Source organism: Arvicanthis niloticus, chromosome 10 (assembly GCF_011762505.2).
Source record: "Arvicanthis niloticus isolate mArvNil1 chromosome 10, mArvNil1.pat.X, whole genome shotgun sequence".
Taxonomy (NCBI): domain Eukaryota; kingdom Metazoa; phylum Chordata; class Mammalia; order Rodentia; family Muridae; genus Arvicanthis; species Arvicanthis niloticus.
The window spans coordinates 73,746,041-73,768,210 of NC_047667.1; the positions used below are offsets into that span (position 1 = coordinate 73,746,041).

At 46.4% G+C, this 22,170-nt stretch overlaps 1 protein-coding gene and 2 long non-coding RNA genes across 3 annotated transcripts in view; 1 reads left to right on the forward strand and 2 right to left on the reverse strand.

Moving 5' to 3' along the window:
* Positions 1–105: 105 nt before the first annotated feature.
* LOC143443758 (uncharacterized) lies at positions 106–2,803 on the reverse strand. Its single transcript, XR_013113030.1, has 3 exons — positions 2,561–2,803; positions 1,923–1,991; positions 106–289 (listed from the first exon to the last, which is right to left on the reverse strand). It is a non-coding gene; the product is annotated as an uncharacterized LOC143443758 (long non-coding RNA).
* Positions 2,022–6,377, forward strand: LOC143443757 (uncharacterized). Its single transcript, XR_013113029.1, has 3 exons — positions 2,022–2,539; positions 4,384–4,456; positions 5,835–6,377. It is a non-coding gene; the product is annotated as an uncharacterized LOC143443757 (long non-coding RNA).
* A 1,225-nt stretch (positions 6,378–7,602) lies between these two features.
* The window catches only part of Phlpp1 (PH domain and leucine rich repeat protein phosphatase 1), a 219,194-nt gene continuing 204,626 nt past the window's right edge, over positions 7,603–22,170 (reverse strand). Inside the window, exons 14-17 of the mRNA XM_034513168.2 lie at positions 19,736–19,840; positions 14,455–14,649; positions 11,929–12,157; positions 7,603–9,746 (exon numbers count right to left, since the gene is read on the reverse strand). Of these exons, the coding sequence (XP_034369059.1) occupies positions 8,526–9,746; positions 11,929–12,157; positions 14,455–14,649; positions 19,736–19,840 (1,750 nt within the window). The 3' untranslated portion in view covers positions 7,603–8,525. The remainder of the gene's footprint in view (positions 9,747–11,928; positions 12,158–14,454; positions 14,650–19,735; positions 19,841–22,170) is intronic.

A 22,170-nucleotide genomic window follows, 5' to 3' on the forward strand; every position in this document is an offset into this window, starting at 1 on the left:
CACTGTCTTCCACCTATGTGTATGCATCTAGCGGGAGACCGGGCTTCCTTCAGACAACACAACTCTTTATGTTCTGGTGTCGGAAGTAGATTTTGTGCTGAAATCAATTGTTAAAAGGACAGGTAAGGTTTCACCTTTTAGAACAAATGGCTTTCCGGAAGTTGTGTGCTTAGCCTTTTTACATGGGTTCTGGTGATCCCCGTTCTCGTGCGTGGATGACAAGCACGGGCTGGCTGAGTCTGTCCACTCCATCAGAGATTAGGGTCTAGCACCTGTCACTGAGGTTTATCTAAGGCAGGAGGGAGGGAGGGAGAAAAGAAGGGAGGGAGAAAAAAAGGGAGGGAGGGGAAGATGGCAGGAGGAGGGAGGGGCAAGGAGGAAGAAGAAAATTAATCTAATAAGCATAAGCCCTTTGTAAAATACGTGGAATCTTGACTTCAGGCAATAATTTTCCAATGACTTTCCCAGTTTATTTCCTCAGCACTGCCTTTAAGATGTATCCAGGTAGAAGAGTTGGTGACTCAACATTAGCTCACCACAGTCATAAAAATGACTGATTCTCATGAGCATAGACACTGGATATTCCACCCTATCAGTACACAGAAGATGTAGCACTGAGGACCATAGACTCTTGCTTGAATCCCCTCAAACCCGTGGGGATAAAAGCTGTGAGTGTCCTGGATGCTTAGCTCAAGCCCACAGACACGCTGCTCTGTGAGAGGACAGGTACTTTTGTAAGCTGTGCTCCTTGTGTGAGCAGCTGCATGTCTATAGGAAATAATACAGTCATTCATTTTTCTGCTTTAAGAGTCAGCATTTGACATACATTTTGTCAGGGCAACCTTTCCCCCTCTGCTTCCGCTTCTCATCTTTAATTGTAACACGTTGTGGTTGCAACAAGCTGAAACCATTGAGATTTAAAAATGAGTTGTAAAGAAAAAACTGTGGAGAAACACATTCTTTGTGGTGAATACTAATCTTGCAAAGCATTTTCTTTCCGGGGAGGCTGCCAAGAGCAAGTGTGGAAGAGTCAGGATTGAAGTGACTCACAGCATCTGCAGCCTCAGGAGGTCAGAGCAGCAGACAAGGAGAACAGTCAAGGGCTTGCCCTGGAGGCCAGAAGGCCCATCATGCGAGCCGGAAGCAGAAGGGCATTCCAGGCAGCAGGCAGAGCAAAGCCATGTCTGGAAGGAAAGATTCCCAGCCTCCCCACACTGGGTCCGGGGCACCTTCTCTTTCCTGGGTTAGCTTCCTGCCCCAAGGAACATTCCCCTCTCTTGAGTCAATCAATGCTGCAAGACTGGATTGCTTATGGTTCATTGAACTCTGGTGGGCTGTCTTAGAAATGACTCCTCTGCCTACCCTGTGGGATCTGCTCAACCAGGCCTATGTAGTCACTTTGGAGGGTACTGGGGACTGTAGGATGGACCCTGCCTGGAGGAGCTGGAGGCGGATGGACCAGAGCAAACCCAGCTCAACTAGAGCAGAACAGAACACAGGGTCCCAAGACGCAGAGGAGCTGCAGTCAGGTTGAAGAATTTGGTTCTCCAAGCAAAACAGCCACCGGTTTCACCTGCTTAGCTGTGCCTGTGCCTACGAGCAGTCTGTGGACTGACCACATTCCCTCAGAGTAGGGACTAGGGGGAGTCATTGAGCCCTTACCTGAGAGTCCAGCCATCTCTCCTAGCCATTGGTTTGCACCTCTTCCCTAATGTATATAGCCTAGAGTACATAGGCTAGGGACCGTGGACTAAAGAGGGCTGTATCTATGTGACTACTGAGGCAGACACCGTTCATGCTGGGTGAAGACTGCAGTATAGATGTTTTGGGGTCACCCAAACTCCTGTATACAATCCCTCACCCATGCTCTGTAGGTAAGGCCAATAAAGTCATTGACTGAATTTTGACAGAATTATATATACCTCTGTTTGTCAGAACTTTATGGGAATGCAGATGTTCTTTATGTCTCCATTGGGCAAGAATTCGCACAGCTGAGGCAGGAGGGCGAGGAAGGTCCAGGGAAAAAGAGAAAGGAAGGAGGTTAATTTAGGTTTCCACTTTCAGTTTCCTTAGAGAAGCCCAGACCATGGCTGAGCAAGGGGTGGAGGCCCAGAGAGGTTTAGAATGTGTGCCAGGGGAAAGGTAGGCAAGCAGCACTCAGACACACTGGGGACGTGGGGCTGATCTGTGCTCCGAGCACCTCAAGTGGAGGCACAGACACTGGAGAACACATGGATTGGCAGGATGAGCCTCTGGAGCCCTTGGCGCTGCATATGACCATGGGGAAAACAACAAGAAGCCACTGTCACTGGGGCCAAGAGGGTTGCAGGGGTGCAGTGTTACTGTCACCATAGGGATTTCCCCAGTAACATAAACTTTCAGTCTGTTAGGCCAAAGAGGAACATGGTCTGCCTTAGTGCACAGCATGAGGGACAGCAAGGCTGAGGACATGTTGGGTAAATGGAGAGTATCGAGGTCATGCAAGTAGAAGGGCGGAGTGTGAGGCATGCTAGAGGGTAGCAGTGGCCTCCACCGACAGGTAAGCAGAATCAGAACCCACCTATTGGGGAACAGCTGTGAAGTGGCTCACTAGGTGTTTGCTATGCAGAACAGCCCCGGCCCTTCCAGCCTTCTGTGTTCTAAGGATTCGGATCCATGTGAGCTCTGGGTACAGTTCTGTCTACTCTTCTGTCCTTTCTGGTCAGTGCTGTTGGCAGAACTGGAGGTGGACACAGTGTAGTTAAGGGCTCTTCATGCAGGAGGGAGGTCATCTGGGCAGCAGAGTATGACGTCCATCTCTTCTTTCCCTAGGGGGAGGAGTCAGCCTTATCCCTCACAGAACAGTGTGGTCACCAGGGCAGGGATATCAGACACAAGCATGTTTATAGGTCCTGCTGTGGGCTGAGCTTGGGGCAGCTTGCAGTCTCTGTCTGGGTCAGGTCCAAGGTCTTCCCTGCCCATGTGTTTTCACTCCAAGTGTGAATGTACCCATGTCTCTCCAGATGATCATCATTAAATGTGTTCTAGTGTTTGCCCTTGGGGGTCACCTCAGGCACTCCACCTACCTACCATTTCTAGAGTGTGTGTGCCCTGTGGACTTAGGGAGATGTTCAGCTTATGAGGAGAGCTAAGGAGCCGCTATCCTTAGACCTTCAGAAGGGCAAAACGACCACCCCCACCGCATCAGGATGAAACTCCACCCCTATAACACAGCCAGATGAAGCAAAAAGATGCATAGACATACACACACACAGTGGGATGAAACACACACACACCACGCACACACAGACACACAGACACACACACAGTGGGATGAAACACACACAGACACACACACACACCAGCAGTATAACACACAGAGACACACACACTTTGAATTTTTTAAACTTTAGTTGTACTCTGTTTTAGAAAAAAAGCATCCCAGTGAACTGTGTTCAGTCATCACTGTGCAGAAATAAACAGCAATACTGATCGGGAAACAGCAAACTCAACTGCTTTCCATTTGCAAGGGTAACACTATTAAATACGTAAGGCAATATCTGTATGGGTTTGGTTATAGAAATAAAGAAAGCGTTCACTAAACAACAACAATACTACCATACAGAACACACAGCTTGCATTCTGCCTGAAAACAGGAAGCAACTGAGCGCTTGATGTCATGTCCTGGGATGCTAAGACTAGGAGGCAGAGGAGAACTCTCTGGTCCACATCAGCAGGATTGCCACTCACATCACTTTCTTTTCTTTCCTAACATTCTATCCGGCCCCTAGTTATGCGGAAGGACGCCAGAAAGAACATGATGAACCCCTATACATTGCAATCTGAAGAATATAAAGATACAATTTTGTTGTGATGTCCCCGTGCTTACAAATAGCTCTAGGGAAACCAAGAATGTTAAATGCACAAGGAAAAACTGTGGATAACCTGTTTTCCACCTAGAAGGCTGGGAATGGAGGTGACTGACTGCTCAGTAGCCTGGTGACCTGCATTACCATGTGCAGGTCGGGGGTGCGCATTAGACAAAATGACCTCCGAATTATCTGTATGGCCAGGGGCTCTCTTAAGCTCCCACAGCCAGGACCAGCTGACTGCCGAAATGACATCTACACTGACTGTAGGACTGAGTCCATATCAGATCCCTTCACAGGCCCTTAAGATAATACATATAGCCAATCTCTAGACCTCATCGGAAGACGTGACATGGATATGAGTTGAGTTTCAATGTGTCTCCTTGTACTCAGGGGACTGTATTACACCAGGAATTTTTTTCCAAGCTATACCATGCTTGAATGTGCTGGCAATCAACTGCTTAGGGTCAGACTCTAGAGGTTGGGACCAACACCAGCTAAGTCATACTGAACCGGACTTCCTCCTTGCCTCTAGATTGATACTCTGCCAACCCTGGTGGTCACAGAGACTCCCACAGAATTTCAACTGATAACTGGAGGGTTCAAAGGTGAGAATGACATGCAGGTGACATTATAATAGAAAAGGAACACATGTATTTACCTGTGATAGGTGGCTGGTCCAGTGCATGGTGCTGCTTCTGGGAGGCATAGTTCATTTTAAAATGAGATACTTACAGCCTGCAGAGACACTCTATAGGTAGTCATCAAAACTATGGTAGATCAGGAGGCAAATAAAGGATATCACTTGGCTTAATCCTGGCTTAAAGGCAACTCTTAATCCGGAACCAGCTCTGGCACTCCCAAGCGTTATTTGGGAGGCGGTCTTCTTAAAGACTTGGAAGTAAGTATGGGTGCATTCAAGGACTGGACATAGGATACTGAAAAAAGTCCCAATTGCCATTTTGATGTCCTTTCAACAGACAGGGCTACTTGTTAGAGGAAAGTCCAAGTTCACTGGAGCAAGACAGAAGAGCAGAAAGTTAAAGATTTCAGCGTGATGCTGGCAGCTCTTCTGAGGGGACACCATTCTGCTTTCAGACATTTATATGGGACTAACATCAACCTGGTGCTATCCTAGACCCTCGAGGCCTCTCAAGATCACATCCGAGCCAGGTCCCGCAGGTCCTGTGCTGGTCTGGAGACAGCCATAGATTCTTGATCAAGGATGAGTGAAAGTGCAAATAGATGCAAGTCAGGGCAGGGCTCTTATGTTCCCTTAACTGAGCAGGGCTAAGTGTGAGCTTTGCTCCAATTGATATAGCAGGTAGGGGTTAGAAAAAAAAAAAAAAAACAACCAAATAAAAGCTATCACAAATACTTTAGAGCCATTTACATTTTCCAACACATATCAAACATGCTGATTCATATCAATGACAGTGATGAAAGCAGTTTGCCTAGAGTCTTTTGCACAACATGGGAATTAAGGAGATGAACTGAAACAAAGAAAAAACTAGTAGTATTTAATGACAAGACATACCAGGAGCTTCCCCCACCAAGAATTCATTTTTTTCTCCCACCTGCCACTTACAGCACTTGTGCCGTGCTCCTGGTTTTCCGAGAAGCCAGCTCTATGCTGGAATAGTGATGACTTACATGGAAGGCTTTAGTGAGTTTCTGATCTGTCACTCAGGAGGCAGTCACAGATAATACAACCCCGTGTTCCAGAGATTCTTCTGCTTAGCACCAGGGAAGGATTCAAGACCCTTTGATGAGAGCCGACACATGCCAATGGTTTTTTTTTTCCCCCTCCCTTAGTTACAGCCAGCAGTGACATCACAGATTTACTCTGTAAGAGTGCAAGCATACCATTAATGCTTTCTGTTTTGCTTTGTTTTCTAACCCTTGGGAAGGGAAGGGTAGACAAATGCTGGATAGATTATAATTCTGGTTACATGTTATTTCTTTATTTTAATTTCCCATGGGAAGTTTCCTATTACAGGAACCAAGCGGCCACCAATGATACCACATTACAAAGCAGAGCTGGTACCAGCTGCAACAGACACTAGGATTTAATACAGCATCTCTGCCTCACTTAATTAGTGGTGAGGATTACTTTCTATGACAAGAAAACTGTTCAACAGTTTCTTCTGTCCAAATGGAGTCCATGGCCTCTCCCCCAAACTACTCACCAGTAGGTGGTGCTACAACAAAAGCAATCAAAAGGAAGCAGGCCACACTATTCTGGCCCTGGCCACAGAGACTGGCCTGACGCTGATGGATAAGGGAAGGAAGCCTGGAGGCTGCCTATATCTGTAGGCTGAAGTCACAGGAACTGGTGTCCAGGCCCCAGCAAGGTCATCAGCCTCAGGACTGGGATTACTGCTTCTGCCTCCTCTTTACTCCCATTCCCAGTGGTGTGGATCTCCTCACAAGACCCTCAGGGTAACCCTTCCTTCTTAATGCCTGCTGTGAACACATCATGGTTCAGGGGGTCTTCAAGTTAATAAAAGTACTTAATTTCAAAATCCACTTCAGATTTATAAGCAGCTTTACATACACTATTAGAGTGTATCTTGGTGGACAGAAGTAAATAAATTCTCCTTAGGAAATAACTGGGGTGGCCCCTACATAAGAGCGTAGAGACGTCCCAGTATGTCTGTACCTCTTTAGGTACACATGGACGCAACATAAAAGCTTCTCTCCATGTACTACGGTACTGCAAGTCCAAGAAGGGAACTTCTATCTCCACAGTTCCGCATATGTGATGTGCACAATGTCTCAATGACAGAAGGGACAGGGATGTACGAGCCGATGGACTGCGGATGCACAAACACAGCATCAATCCTGCTGCTCTCTCCTACGTCTGCTGGCTCTGCTGTGTGGCTGCCTCAGGTGCTGTCATAGAGTATACAAGTACTGACTCTGCTAGCCGCCACAGGTTCTGACGCTCTGGAAGAGCCACACTGTGCTCTAGGCCTCCTCCACAAAGATGAACTCTGCTCAGGGTTGGGATTTAAGCACTGACACACTGGAAAGTCAGCTCAGCTGCACAGGAAATAAGGTACTGGGGAAAACTAAGACCTTGTGTGGTTTCCCTGACCTATGCCCCACATGGTATGATGCAGAGTAAGGGAGAGAAGGACTAGAGTCGGGCAGGACCATCTCCTGGAACGACTCGACTTCCAGTTCAAGGCACAGGGCCTCTGTCACACTTGGGAAACACAGCTCCTTCAGCTACTAGGTCCAACACTGTGCTGGAATGAGCTAACTCTTCTCCTGTGGTCTCGGTCGGTCACTGGTCTGAGTTTGCCAATTACTATTCAGGGCAACCTGAAGGGAGACAGATAGACGTGGATGCCACCTGCCTTCCACATGCAGCTCTTAATCGACACGGTTACAACAGAAGGTGCAGTGTCCACATGATCTCCTGGAGGAGCTGAAAGCCATCTCAGTTCTGCAGGAGGTCTGCAGGGTCTCTGCAGGGCTCTCCTCTATGCAGTCTCCATCCCATCCTCTCTCAGTGTCTGCCTTGCATAATAATGAAAAGAAAAGGGTAACAGCAGCTGTGGATGTGGTTGACCAGAAGGTCAATTTCACTACTTCATTCACTGCAGCTGAACTTGAATGTTAAGGAAATGAACCTCAAACCATAACGTAGGTTAATCTCACCCCCACCCCATCTATTCCTTCCAGTCCTAAGCTGGTGTGGCTGTGAGACACACCTAGATGCTGAGACAAAAGCAGACGGATCCAGTACTTGTAAATTTCATATTTATTATAACAAAATTATGACATGTCCATTGGGCATTCTGCTTCCATATAACTCTGGATGTGTAGGTGGTGTGAGGGACTCTGTGCAGTCATGCTGATTGTGGCAGCAGGAAGGAACACAATTAAAAAGTGTCTGTAAAAGGTTCTGGGTTCCCGAGAGCAGGGCCACATCATCTGCACAGAAACACACTGCACATGGCCCACAATGAAGATGAGCTAGGTGGGGGTGGGGCATGGAGGCTCTTCAGAGCGAGTAAGGAGTCAGTTATTTAGGCTGTGTCCTTACGCACGACTACAGACACTTTAAGCTTCACTATGTAACACTGAGATATTTGCAATAGAAATTTCTCAATCAACTGTTCTCTCAGAGAAAATTAGTGAGTCCCAGTGACTTAAGTCACCTGACAGAGTAAAGCAACTCCTAGGAGTTAGTCTCCATATTCTACAAATGTCTATCATTTTCAAGACAAAAAAAAAAAAAAAAAAAGCTTTCCCCACAAAGAAATACACAATTACAATATTATTAAATCATTTAGCAATGGCAACTCGCCCTGCCTTCCAAACAAACAAAACAACAAAAAGCCATTTTTAAAAATATTACATTATCATTAACTGTTTCTCTGTAATATATTAAACCTTTTGTTCTTTGTCTTTACACAGTTGATATGTTAGGGAAAGAAGTTAACAAATTTAAATCATATTGGTAAAGTGTCACTAGAAGAAAAGTGGTTGAGTATTAAAAGTAACCAATACAAAGAGGACCTACAGATGAGCTGCAGAGACCGGGAGCGGGGGCGGGGCAGTGTCTGGGAGAGGGCATGAAGTAACACCCCTGGTTTAACGTGAGCCTGGGAGACTCTCAGTCTCTCTGGTTAGTTTATTGTTTAGAACAGTACTCAGGCTGGGTCATAGCGGTGTATCGTAACAGTCTGGCAGGTGATCCATCTGGAAGTGCCGCTGTGCCTGGGTCTGGACCTGGGCCTGGGCCTGTGGCTGTGCCTGTGCTTGTGCCTGTGGTGGCTGGGCTGGTAGTGGCAGCAGCTGCTGCTGCTGCTGCTGCTGTTCCTGGTGATGTTTCATGATTTCTTTGACTTCCTCTTCCAGCTCTGGGGGTATGATAAACTGATCGTCTGGATCTGGCTGGGCAGGGGCTGCAAAATAGCCTCCTGGCTTCCGGAGAGGCGCATCTGCAGCCACCTCTATCACATTATGGCTCCTTTCCTGGGGAGCTACAGAGCCATTAGCCCTGCGCCGCCCAATGGTCCCCACGGCAGAAAAGTCTGCCTTTTTGGACAGACCTGACTCATCCTCGTTGGCGCTGATGACAATGCCCTCATCACTGGCCTCAGCTGGCACCTGAAGCAGGTGCTGCTGTCTCTCCTTCTCCTTGGCCCGGCTGCAGTGGATGTCCACTTCCACTTCAACCCGGCTGCCGTTGCTGAACACACCCTCAATGGGTTCTTCATCATCACTGTCCAGGCCATTGTCAGAGAAGGCGCTAGAGAAAGTGGCACTGGACAGCTGACGTTGGAAGGAGTTAGACAGGCAGACGGGGTGGAGCATGCAGCGCTGCTCGCTGGGGTAGGCGGGGCTGCTCTCATTCAGGACTCCAGATGGGGGCTCATCGGAGGCTGTGGAGCCTACCTCGCTACTCATCTCGGAGGTAGACAGTTCACTGCTGATCTCAGATGCCATGCCACTGCTGGAGGATGGCACACCCAGCCCGTCTGAGGGCCGGTCCTTGATCACCATGTTGACCGAGGGCGGGAAGATTCCGGGGCTGGGTGGTGGCATGCTCCCTCCAGCGCTGAGCTCACAGCAGCAGAAGCTGTCTTCGGTGACACTGAGCTGCACCACCACAGCACTGATGCTGTCATGGCAGCCATAGCTCTGGGCCAGGGTGCAGAGCTTCTTGGCAGCGGCCAGAGCATCCGGCACGTTGCGCACGGCTTCCACAGCCTCTTCAATGGATAGGCTGTCCCAGAGCCCTTTGCTGCCCAGGATGAAAAACTCATCCTGTGGAGTCAGAAGCACCGACTGCACATGGGGGCGAGGCACCACACTGGGGTGGAGGAAGGTGTAACCCAGGATGCGTGTGGACTCTGTCACTCCATTGACCTTGCCATCCTAGAAGAATTTCCAAAGAGACAGTGAGCACAGAGCGCATGAGGTTGGTTACTGAGCAGCCGCCCTCGGGTTGGGCATCCCACAGCGGAAGCTCACACACCCTACGTGGAAAGGCTGAAGTGTAGACCCGGACTTGTAGGGAGCACCGGGGATGGAAAGAACCATTTCAGCCATTCCTTTAACAGGGACTGCGTTTATACAAGGTGGTAAGGCTCTTCACGACAAGCTGATGCCAGCCTCACATGGCATGCATGCTTCTTAGATTCTAAAGAGGTAAGTCCCAGAGAAACCCGGGGCAGGGACAGTTTAACCTCATGACTGTCCAGCAGCACAGGCAGCACAGAGAAGGACTAGGGAGCCTTGTGTGACCCACAGATGTTCATATCTGAGTCACAGTGCTCATATGTTTGGAGAGGCAATGTTAACGTAAGAATGCTTATGCTTTCCTTTGAACCTGACTTCCAAGGACAAATGTAGAAACGAAGGAGGCCAGTCTTAGACAGCTCATGCTGTTTAGACCAGCAGTCAAATCCAGGCCATTTGCTGGGGGAAAGGATGAGTTCTTTGAAATCTTAGCTACATGCAGCTGCTGTGTTCTCTACCTCTCGGCTGTGAGGGTCTCTGGCTTATAGCCATGTCCATCCCCATGCTCCTACTTCTAACACATCTTGCCATAGAAGGTTCCACAATGACAAATGCAACTTTTGTGAGTCTCTGGACTCACAAACTGCTTCGGCAAGAGAATGCCCCATGCTTCAGCTCAGTGCCCGCCTACACCTGTACTTGACGAGCATCTGCTTGTTTCTGGGTGCCTTTCCGATGTGACCTCACCAGCCATGCTTAGACCAGCGGGCAGTCTAGGAAGATGAGTAAAACAGGCTTTCAAGCAGTTTGAAACTCCCTTGACCGGAGTAATGAAGCCCACTCCTGCCTGGTGTGGAAGCTTGCTACCCTAGCCACCCTTCAGGCTTCTCCCCAGCGTGTGCTTTGAGGGCATCTTCAAGGTACAGGGGGATGGAATGAGAACTATTCACTGCTGAAGACTGAGCAGAGCAAGCGGAAGTGAGGAAGAGAAGCGGCAGATAAAGGGGAGAGCACAGCTGACTACAAACTCTGACTCATGTGGCACACACACATCTTCCGCTCCAGTGTTGCCTCTCAGCTCACTATCTTCTGCACAGCACCGACTGCCCGCTCCCCTAACCTGTGCTCAACATCCACTGTAACTAAATTTATATGTGTGCTAACCTCCAGGGTTATGGCATCTTGGTGTCTTTCTGGGATGCTCAACACGGTCTCTTTTTCTCTTCTGGACACCACCATTCCCCCTCCCCCTCAGACAGTGCATTGTCCTGGGAATTTTACTGCTAAGAGGTTAGGTTCTTGTGAGCAGACGTGCATCTATGGACATTTCCAGGCTAGTGAGTGACTGACATGCTCGTAAATTAGCAAACAAAGACCTGCAGAAGCTAGTTTTCAGGTTTCATTGACAATGGGTCATACTATACCATGTTATTCTAGGGGTTTGTTTGTTTGTTTGTTTTTTGTTTGTTTGTTTTTTTAAACAGCAGTACTATTGCCACTTGAGACCAGGTAAATCTTTGCTGTGGGTTATGCCACACTGTAACCTCTTTAGCCACAGACCTAGCTTCTACTCTCTATATGGCACTGGTGTCCCAATTGTGATGATCAGATATATCTCTAGGCCTTGTACTTTGCCTCCTGCCCCCATGAGAACAGTATTACTCAACTGGCAAAACAGAAAATAGTTCTAAACTTATACAGACACCATAGTTATTGTGTCAGGCTACCTTGTAAAGTAAGGCAGGTGTCTGACTCCCACTTTACACATGAGAAAGCAAAGATTTACAAAATCAGAAGTACGACTCAGGAGCCCAAGTTCTCAGCCACTTAACTAGTGCCTTGAGACCCACTGGGGCGGTACCCATGAAGCATTCCTGACTCCATGCAACTGACGAATGCCTTATTATTCTATAATAAACTATAGAGATATTCCTCAGTAATCTAAAGCACCAAGGAATTTACTTTGTAATACCATGGATTTGGAGCACTAAATCTGAACTAACATCGAAAGTTTCCTCTAAAGACATGTTTCCTGAGGAGTCCCCACCAGGGCTGCTGCTCACATCCCGCTCCTGTCTGAGGAAAACCGGCTCCTCACCTCAGTGATGATGGCTTTGTGCTGCTTAATCCTCTTCCGCTCTTCTTCACAGCTCATGATGTATGACCTGGACAGAGACAGTGGCTTCCCGTTTCGACACAGGACCGTTTGGCACTTGCCAACATTGGCAGAAGTCAGGGTAAAGGATCCTCCCAGGTCCACAGGGTCATGCTTGATGTGGCATAGGACAGCAGCACCGCCAAGCTTCTGCCCAGCAGTTCCCAGTTTCCTGGATCCAAAGAGAAGGGCGAATACTCAAACACCTCACTACATTTTGTCCATTCAGAAGAAAGATGACACCAGTGTGCAGGGCCAGAGATTAGACTCAGCCTTGTCCACCAAAGCCGCTCAGCTTCCAAGAAAAAAAAGGTCCCTGGACTCTGACACCACACACATTTACACAGAGAGGTATCTGCTCATATGTGGTAGGAAGGATCACCTTTTGGTTAAAAGCCACATTGCTAGTCCTGGCCTGTTGTGTCTAGCCTGCTGTCCTGCATCAGTTATACGGCCCCAGCACTATATTCCAAAACATCCAGAAAATGCTGCTTCTCTCCCCACCCACTTCTGCAAATCCTCTCTATTCCACAAAAATCAGAATAGGTACAAACATAGCAGGTCCATGCATGAACTGCAGGCTGATCCTAACTGCCATTCTTGTCCATGCAGCCAAGACTTTCTTGATCAGCACTATTTGTTGTATAAAAGCTACAGGGAGAGCTCTCTGGTGTCAAACACCAAGTGTTTTTGCCTATCCTCCACTGTCCGTTAACCCGTGTACTTATTGAATATTTAGAGCACCTATAAATACTGACATCATAAAGAGCAAAGAACTCTCAGCACAGGTCTAACCAATGGTCCTCCAAGCCTCTTGTAATGACAAGTCATAAAAAACAGAAACAAAACCAAAAAACTGCCTCTCTTGCCTAATGAGGGCAGGAAAGACTCTGAAGCACTGTCAGAATCTAAGTTAAACAACTGAGAACAGAAGCAACGGACACCAGGGGCACCTAGCCACACACACTTGACAGCTAGGCACAAAGAACAGGCAGTTACTCTAAGAACTAAAGTGTAGCCTGGCCTTATAACCTGCTAACTAACAAACAAAAGTCACAAAGAAGACACTGCAGGTGGGCCTGTCGCAGGATTCCATAACCAGCTCTGACTGGTGCATGCTTCTAAGGAAGAATGACTTTCAAATGCACAAAGACTGGTGAGGAGAAGTTTGTAACCAGAATCTGCTAGAGGCCTATGTGGATGGTGTGTGTGTGTGTGTGTGTGTGTGTGTGTGTGTGTGTGTGTGTGTATGTGTGCATCTATGTCTGTGTATGACATATTTCCTGTCTTCTGGGACAAAGAGGTGGCTGAAACCAAAAAAAATTACTGTGTCTGGTGGCTGGAGCATCCGTTGGGGTCTCAGGATTCTGCCTGTACAGCCCATTGGACAGTATTTGCTTCACCTCTATGTACTTTGGCTTCACAAACAAGATGTGAAGAGTAGCAGTGCATTATCTCACTGGGGAAAACATCAGGACATGTAAGGCGGTTAGAGCAATGACTGTTTGCTAGCTGTTACTCTGTGTTGTCTACACCCAGTAGGAATCTGGCAGACAGAGGGAGCACTGGAAGCAAGAGCCAGAAACCTGCCTGCCTTGGCTGTACACAGGCAGACAGAACTGTGGAGGTGCTGGGGCAGCAATCCACAGCAGGCAGACACTGCCTGTCTCAGTTACACAGCCATCATCTTTGTCAGGTTACCCATGGGAGAGGAAGGAAGGGAGGGAGAGCGCTAATCAATGCTGCCCTAACCTTCAAAGCAGCACTGGGATGTTTATCACCACAGAGCCTTTGAGAGCAGGGTCTGCAGTACACTCTTCACAATGAGGCGATTCCTTTACAATCCATGAAGCCCTCAGGGTGACAAAAGAATGAAAAATTCTTTGACTGAAGGAGCCCTCACAGCATGTGACCCTGAGTTCAGGTCACATGGGCTAGTTCTTGCCGTGACCTGAAGCTCTGGTGCAGGTACAGTGAGAGTGGGGCAGCAGCCCAGAAGTCGGCAATACCTGCATCAACACTAAATAAGGGAGAAGAGGGCAGCATACAAAACTGGTTTAAAACTCGTCTAAAATCTGACCCACTCAGTTTCAAACCAGTGAAAGCATTTCCTACTGGTCAACAAACTGGAAGAGACACATGATCCATTCCAGAGAGAATCCCACACCCCATATGAAAAGATCTGAGGAACCTTTAGTGCCCCTCTGGTTGGGGGAGGCTGGGTGTTGTAAATGAGGCTACCAACAGAAGCCATTAACACTCAGTTCCCTGAGACTTAAGATCCCTGTCACTGACTTAAGAAGCACAGTCCATCCCTGGGGGTGAACCCTGAGGGCAGCTGCAGCACTCAGCCACACTGCACTGAGATCATCGGGCACCAACATCTCTAATGAGAGAGAAGCATCAAACAAGAGCAAGAATAAATAAATAAAATAGGAAGACGAGGAGGAGCAGGAAGAAACCATTTACCTTTGCATGACTATGAATGTATTCACCATGTATTCTTCTTCATTCTTCGTTTTCTGAAGCTCTTCAGCCAAAATGTCACTCATGGTGCACTGGAGAAGGTAGGGCACCTCCACATTCCGGTCTCCGTCAAACACACCATAGAGGGCCTCTCGGTTGTCACGGAAGTTATTCACAGACAGGGCTGCGACACACAGCCTGCAGAGTGAAAACACTTCTGTGATGAGCCCATTCATTTTTTTTCTTTTTATGCCCAACATAATTCATTCATATAGTCAGACTCTCTGTCTCTGTCTCTCTCTCTGGGTACCCCCTACCCCCCAATGCTCTGGTCTGTCCCCGTACCCCCCCGCCGCCTCCAGGAGGTTGGGTGAACAGAGCCTGGATGGTCTGTATCACCGACTTCTGCCTTCTCTCACCTTTCTCCTCCAATTTTAGTATTGTTAAAATGACTTTAAAGTTTAAAATTTTTAATTCTTTATTTTCAACTGTTACATGTGTGGATGTTTTGCCTGTTACCTGTGGGGTACAGAGCAGAGCAATGAGCTGTCATGTGCTAGACTGAACCCAGGTCCTCGGCAAGAGCAGCGTGTGCTCTTCTCTTGCTCTTAGCCAGAAGGCCGAGAAGCGATACCCCATGTGCTCTTAACTGGAGCCATGTCTTCAGACCCGAGTTTTGCATTTTTAAAAACACTCATTTTAATTATGTGTGTGTGAGGTGGGGGTGAGGGTTGTGGATAGGCGTGTGGATGGATGTGTGAGCCTAGAGGCGTCAGCCCCCTGCCCCAGCTGCAGCTACAGCAGCTCTGAGTGGCCTGATGTGGGGGCTGGCAGACAAACCGGGAACTGAGCTTGGCTCATCTACAAGGGAACACATGTGCTCTGAGCTGCGACACCATATCTCCAGTTCCACCTTTACCTTTAATGGCAACCAAGAAAGGAGAGTAAGAGACATGAAAAAATATTAGGATGCAAGTCTAGCCTACACATGCATACTATTACCAAGGAGAACAGCCATATAAGATAGAGCGGCAAGTACAACAAGGGGAGCATCAGCTGCTGCTGCCAGCTCGGATGCAGCTGATGCTGGCCCTGCTTATTCCTGGGAAGTACAGAGGACGCAGGAGAAGACAGCGTTGGATGGGGAGTACCAGGCCACTGAGCACTACAAGGCAGGATCTGTCTCCAAAATAAAACCAAGACGCCAGGCACAACGACACAGGTCTGTGATCTTAGCATTTGAAAGGTTAAAGTGAGAGAAGCAGAAGTTCAAGGCCAGCCTGAACTACATGGAAAGACCCTGCCAACAAACCCACAAAACAACTGCCAAGGGAACAGAGACTGGAAAACAAATTTGGAAGGAGCGTCAGGGCACTGGAGCGTGGGGACGATATCCAACAGCTTAATATAGGGGAACAGCAGGAGCCTTGAAAAGACAGACAGGGACTTTACACATTTACGGTTACAGCTTAACATGTGCTGGGAACTATACACCTACGGATACAGAAGCTCAACAAACTACAGCAAGAGTGAAAGAAAAGAATGACTACTTTGGGGCTCAACAGAATCAAATCGCTAAAAGCCAGGAATGGCAGCAGACTGCCTGTGGCAAAACCAAAGGACAGGACTGCACACAAGTTCTAGTACCGTGCACAAACAGTCCAGATTCCCAACCAGCGAAGAACAGCCTGGGAAACTGACGGTCGATGACATTGCAGATGCACAATAAAGAGCATTGCACCTGAAGACTTCACTGCAGAAACACAAAGAGCAGGACAAAGGAGATCTGATCTCTGCAGAACAATGAAGCACGCCATAATGACAAGTGGGAAAAACAGTCTTCTTGCCACACTGGGACTGCAGCACCTCCACGTGAAGCAAGAGATGTTGCTCACACCCCTCAATAAATAGAATGTCTCTTCCCGTGTCGCCTTACAGCTGGCTCGAAATGCCTACAGTACTGATGCTGAGAAACGCTACACTTCAGAAAGCAGAACAGGAAGCTAAAACTGCTAACAGTACACTTTGGAATTTTATAACAAATGAGAAAGGAAAACACAAGGCAACATAGTATAAAGGTAGATGCAGGAGAAATTGAGATGTTTCTAACATTCTCTGTGAAGCAATACAGAATTGGAGGTAAGCTGTAATAAGTAGAAGATTATACTATAAAGACGTGTTCAAACACACACACACACACGCGCGAACACACACACACACGCACATGCGCACATGCACACACACATGAACATACACACACACACGAACATGCACACACACACACACGCACACGCACACACACACACGAACATGCACACATAAGTAAAAGAAGGAAGATAACATGGAAAATGGGGTTAAAAACACTTAACCCAACATAATTTTGAAAAAATCAGGTAAGATTTTTTTTAAAAACGAAAAAATAAGCCGGGCATGGTGGCGCATACATTAACCCCAGCACCCAGGAAGCAGAGGCAAGCAGGTCTTTGTAAACTCAATTCCAAACATTTAAGGAAGATCTAAAATCTACTCTGTACAAACTTAAAAAACTCTTCGCCCATTCTATGAAGCTGATGTTACCTTAACATCAAAAACAAGAAGTGATGTGAGGAAACGCAGATCAGCATTCAACAGGGAACACAGGCATCTTCTACAACTTACCAGCAAACAGAATTCCAAAGCATATAAAAAAGTGTCAGTATATGATAGGCACGTGGAATCGATCTGAGAAATACAAGACCAAGCTCTCATTGTTAAAATAAGCAAAGCTTTCAGTGGCTCAGCAGTTAAAACTGCAAACTGCTTCTGTAGACAACTGGAGTTTAGTTGTTACCCACTGCATCTGGTGGGGTTCAGACCCCTGTAACACCAGCTCCAGTGGGAACAAGGTATTTCTGGACTTGGGCACCTACACTCACATTAACATAGCCACAACACACAGGGGACAGAAAAGAGCACCCAGAAATAAACCCAGGCAGCTATGGCCACAACATGCTTTTTCATAAATAAATGAATAAATAAATAAAAAAACATGGGGGGTTAATACACCCAGTGAGACCCCATTGGAGAAAACCAATTTTTCCTTGACAAGTGGGTATCAATCACAGATAGCCTGGTGGTTAAGAGAAGGAGTCAGTAGCCTCTTCCCCTCTCTCAGTGCTGGGACCCATCTGGCTTGAACCTATGCAGGCCCATGCATGCTGCCAGTCTCTGTGGCCACAAGATTTCTGACCAAGATGCTGAAAGCATACACTGGAGACAGCACAGCCATCCTCAATAAGTGATGCTGAGGACTGAAACTAAATCTCCAGCTTTCCTCTAAAAAAGCAAACTAAAACTGATCAACAAAGCTCAATGTTATAATCATCTTAAAATTCTAATATTTCTCTTCATGGAACAGAGTGAAATAGTTTGTTTGTTTTAAATACAGGTGGTCACTCTTAGATACCTTGTTCTGCCAAAGCTTCCCTTATTTTTTAGTCTGAGAAGGGCTCAAAATACTCAAGTGCACTCCCTGCTTGGATTTCCCCCAGAGGATCTGAACCAACCTGAGAAGAAAGCAGCTCTACACACAGAGAGATCTGGGGGCAAAGATGCTGAAATGACCAGTTCATTTATAAGGGAATAAGATACACAAACATCTAGGGAAAAAAAGACAAAATAACCCCATAACCCTCCACCCCATGAAAACAAACAAACCAACCAACCAAACAATACAAGAACAACAAAAACACCCCAAGCACATGTGATTTGTCCTGGAGTCAGAGGGCTGGCTGGGCGTGCTAGGGTTGGGTTGCTGTTTCCAGCTGTTCCTTGATCCAGCTGGCTACCTGCAAGTGTGTTTACTCCAGGACAGCTCGCACGCCAGTACATTTGCTGCTTACACACTTTTCTCCATCTTAAGTTAAAAAAAAAAAGGCAGAAAAACCAGATCTAATTGTTGGTTGCTTAACTCAGATAGATGAGTAGATAGCCGATGTCCTAGAGTTAGAAAGCACCCACATCCTGAATTTGTAAGACACCTCTCCTTTAGTCTAACATGGACCGGCCTCCACAAAGGCATGCTGAGTTTCTGGAAGAACATGTCAATCTCTTCCTTCACACAACGAGAGCACACAGTGAGGACAGCCAGAAGCCAGGCAGAACGCAGGCTGCTCAGGTGTTCTGCCTTTGTGGAGTAGATCGCACGAAGGCAAGTCGCCTTACAGGAAACAAGAAAGGATCTGTGCCTTTCCTATGCCCAGAAAAGGACTCAGGCACAGTGGCACAATCCCACCTTTCACTCTCCATGAAAAGCATTCAGAAAGTCTGTGGTTCTTAATCCTGGACACTTTAGAATCATTTCGGAATACTTTAAAACCTTCTGATGAATGAACTGGGTCGAGAGTGATGGTGAGAAGGCTGTGAGGGTGTGTCGCTGTCTGTCTGTCTCTCTCTCTCTCTCTCTCTCTCTCCTCTATGTTGTGGGGGGGGGGGGTAGGGGAGGGTCCTTCCCCAACCTCCTGCCTGCACTTTCTGAATTCGGGACTTATAGGCCTGTATGGGAAAACTGTAGTTTTATTTGACTGGTTCTGACTACACCCATGTATAGTGAGCTTATTACTGGATCGTTTTCCACTTTCTATTCATTCATTACTCTCAGTATTTTGTGTTCTTATACCTTAGCCAAAGAAAGTCTGACTGATTTACAGGACTCTGCTTTTCTAACCATCAGTACCTCCTCCCGCAGTGTGAGCAAGTCTGATCACCTTGATTGCATCATCAGGAAAAATCCGCATTTGTAGCTACGAGAGGGTGATTGCTGAAACAGTTTATCAAAAGAAGTTCCAATGAATTACTGCTAGTGACAGGAGAAGCAGATGACATGACAGGGAATCAAGATCAAAGGCTGCCACGCTAGTTAGGCTATAGGCACATTACAGTCAGCATGTACATGAACTCGAGTATAGATAGTCAGCTACTTCCCTCTGGGTAAACACACTTCCCCGGAAGATAAAGGGGCTTTTCAAAGCAGCCGAGATACATCTCAGTACTTAGGCCTTTTCCAAACACTGGAACCTTACATAGATATAATGTGTCAGTTACACTGTATCCTAGCAACATTTCTCACAAAAGGAGAGTATGTGATGCCAAGCAGGTCCTCTCCTGGTGTTTAAACACTGAGGAGAGAGCCTCACTCTGTAGAAACATGATCTAAGAAACTCCACAGGACACAAGGATGCACCATCCTACCCAAGAAAGGAGGCATACAACAGACATTTTTGGGTCCAAAGTTCACACAACTTACTTATTTTTCACTCCCGATGCTTCAGTGTAACCATGACTCCATACTGCTGGGGCTCCAGACGCATCTCCTGCTGACGGCTGGTCAATCTTGAAGCAGCGGATGTTACTAAGGGGAGAAAGAGCGGCAGGAATCATTAGGGACAGATGAGTGAGATCTGCTGCCTTGACCTGAGAGGACACGGCAAAGCACTTCCCACTTTCCACCTCCGCTGTGTGCAGTGAATGAAATATTTACGGGCATCAGGAACCTGCTCCATGGATGCCTTACACTGATAAAGAGAACAAGGGTGCGGATGTGGCACAAAGATGGTTTTCACAGTGACTGCAGAGCAGCAGTTAGACACTGTACACTACACTTTGTTGTATAATCTTGGCGTTGAGTATACAACCCAACTTAAGACAGCAGGGGGATGGCTCAGGTGGTAAAGTACTTGTGCAAGCTTCAGAAATTAAGTTTGAACCCTAGAACCTGCATAAGAAGTTGCAACACCAGCACTGAGGAGGCAGAGACAGGACCCCTGGTCAGCCAGCCTAGCCTAATGGTGAGCCCCAGACCCCAGTGAGAGACACTGTCTCAATAAAGGAAAAAGTAGATGACTCCTGAGGAATGAGGGTGACCTCTGGTCTCCATGGGCGCCTGTGTACACATGAACATGAATACGGACTTACATAAATAAAACAAAATTCAAAAGCAAACAAAAATTAAGTGTCATGTTAAGTTATAATCCTTACACCATGAACTGGGTAGCCAAACTTGAAAAGAACAAATTCACAGCTGTGTGATAGAGAAGTCTTCAGTATTCATCAACAAACCCAATTCTGTCCATATCATGTATTTAAATAGCCAACAGACAGTACTGAGGATTTGCCAGCCCTTAGATCTTCCAGTGTCTTCGTTAGGCACACAAACCATCTACATTTAGGCTAATACCACACATGTATTATTACATGTTAAATTACATTAATAAATTACTTGTTCACTCTATGCTCTAAGATGTGAGATTTGGGTTCTCTCAGCTAATGACTACTGACGGTGTCCTTCCACAGACACTCATAATCCTTACAGATCAAAGAATCTTCACAGAAATAACTCCATTTCCAATAATTATACAAAAAAAATTACTAATGCTTCTGCCTCATTCAAAAATCTTTTGTAATGAAGCAACTGCCTGCCTAGCTAACTAGGTAAGTAAGTAGCCTCCCGAGAAGATGGCCGTGTGGACTCTCCAACACGCTGACATCTGGAAAGAGACTGAGTCCTAGAGCGTTGCCATATGGATTCACTCCAGCTCCTGGACAAGCACATCCCCAATCACAGTAATCCAGAGTTACCAAGAAGACTCTGGGGTACTAACCAGAAGGAAACATTTTCAGTGTTATGATTCATCCTTAGTAATTGGTTTTTAAGTCTGAGAGCACAACGCCTTCACCACAGAAGGTCAGCAACTCCAGTAACATATGCTCACTGCAGAGACTTTACCAGATTTCATTTATGCAAATGTAACTGTGGGATCCCTTATCTATCATCTACCTACCTGTCTATCTATCTATCACCCAGCTATCATCTATCATCTATCTATCAATCTATCTATCTATCTATCTATCTATCTATCTATCTATCTATCATCTATCATCTATCATCTATCTATGTATCTATTTATTATCTTGCATCTATATCATCTTGATACCCAAAAGGATTACTAATGGTCCATTCACCAAAAATCTCTACCGTTTTTTTTTCCTAACATATGGCAGATGACTTCCAGGAAAAAAAAAATCCATCTGTGTATAAGAATATATGGCAAAAACAATGACTACACTGGGCCGCCATTCAAAAATGCTATTCATAAAAGCAAGGTCTGAGAAGTACAAAGGAGAAAGCAGAGGCCCTTACATAATCCTACTACTTAAAGGAGAATATGGAGAATGCTCTTACAACCTGGTACCTATCCTTCTGAGTATGTTTTAGGCATGTGCAGATACTCACACGCAGAATGTGTACATATTTAATTTGAAAAAAAGAGGATAATAATATGTGTTATAAATCTCTTCATAAGTTTCCTTTGTATAATATCATACTATAAAGACCTTTGTGATTATTTCTGCAGTTTGACATCAGGATGTTAATGGCTGTAGAGTGTCTGTGAAGCACAATCCACCCAGTTATATTAACTATAGTTGGAGTTCTGGGGTGAATATTCTTGTGGCATCTTTTCTACTGAAACTACCTTTAAACTTCAACCAGTTACACTACGAATGTCTACCATGAGCTCTCTCGAGAAGGAAGAAAACCTAATAAGATCTAACTGTAATTACTTTGCATTTCCAGTTTTTTTTTTTTTAAATAAAGGATCCAGCTTTTAGTTTCTTTTTTTTTGGTTTTTCGAGACAGGGTTTCTCTGTGTAGCCCTGGCTGTCCTGGAATTCACTCTGTAG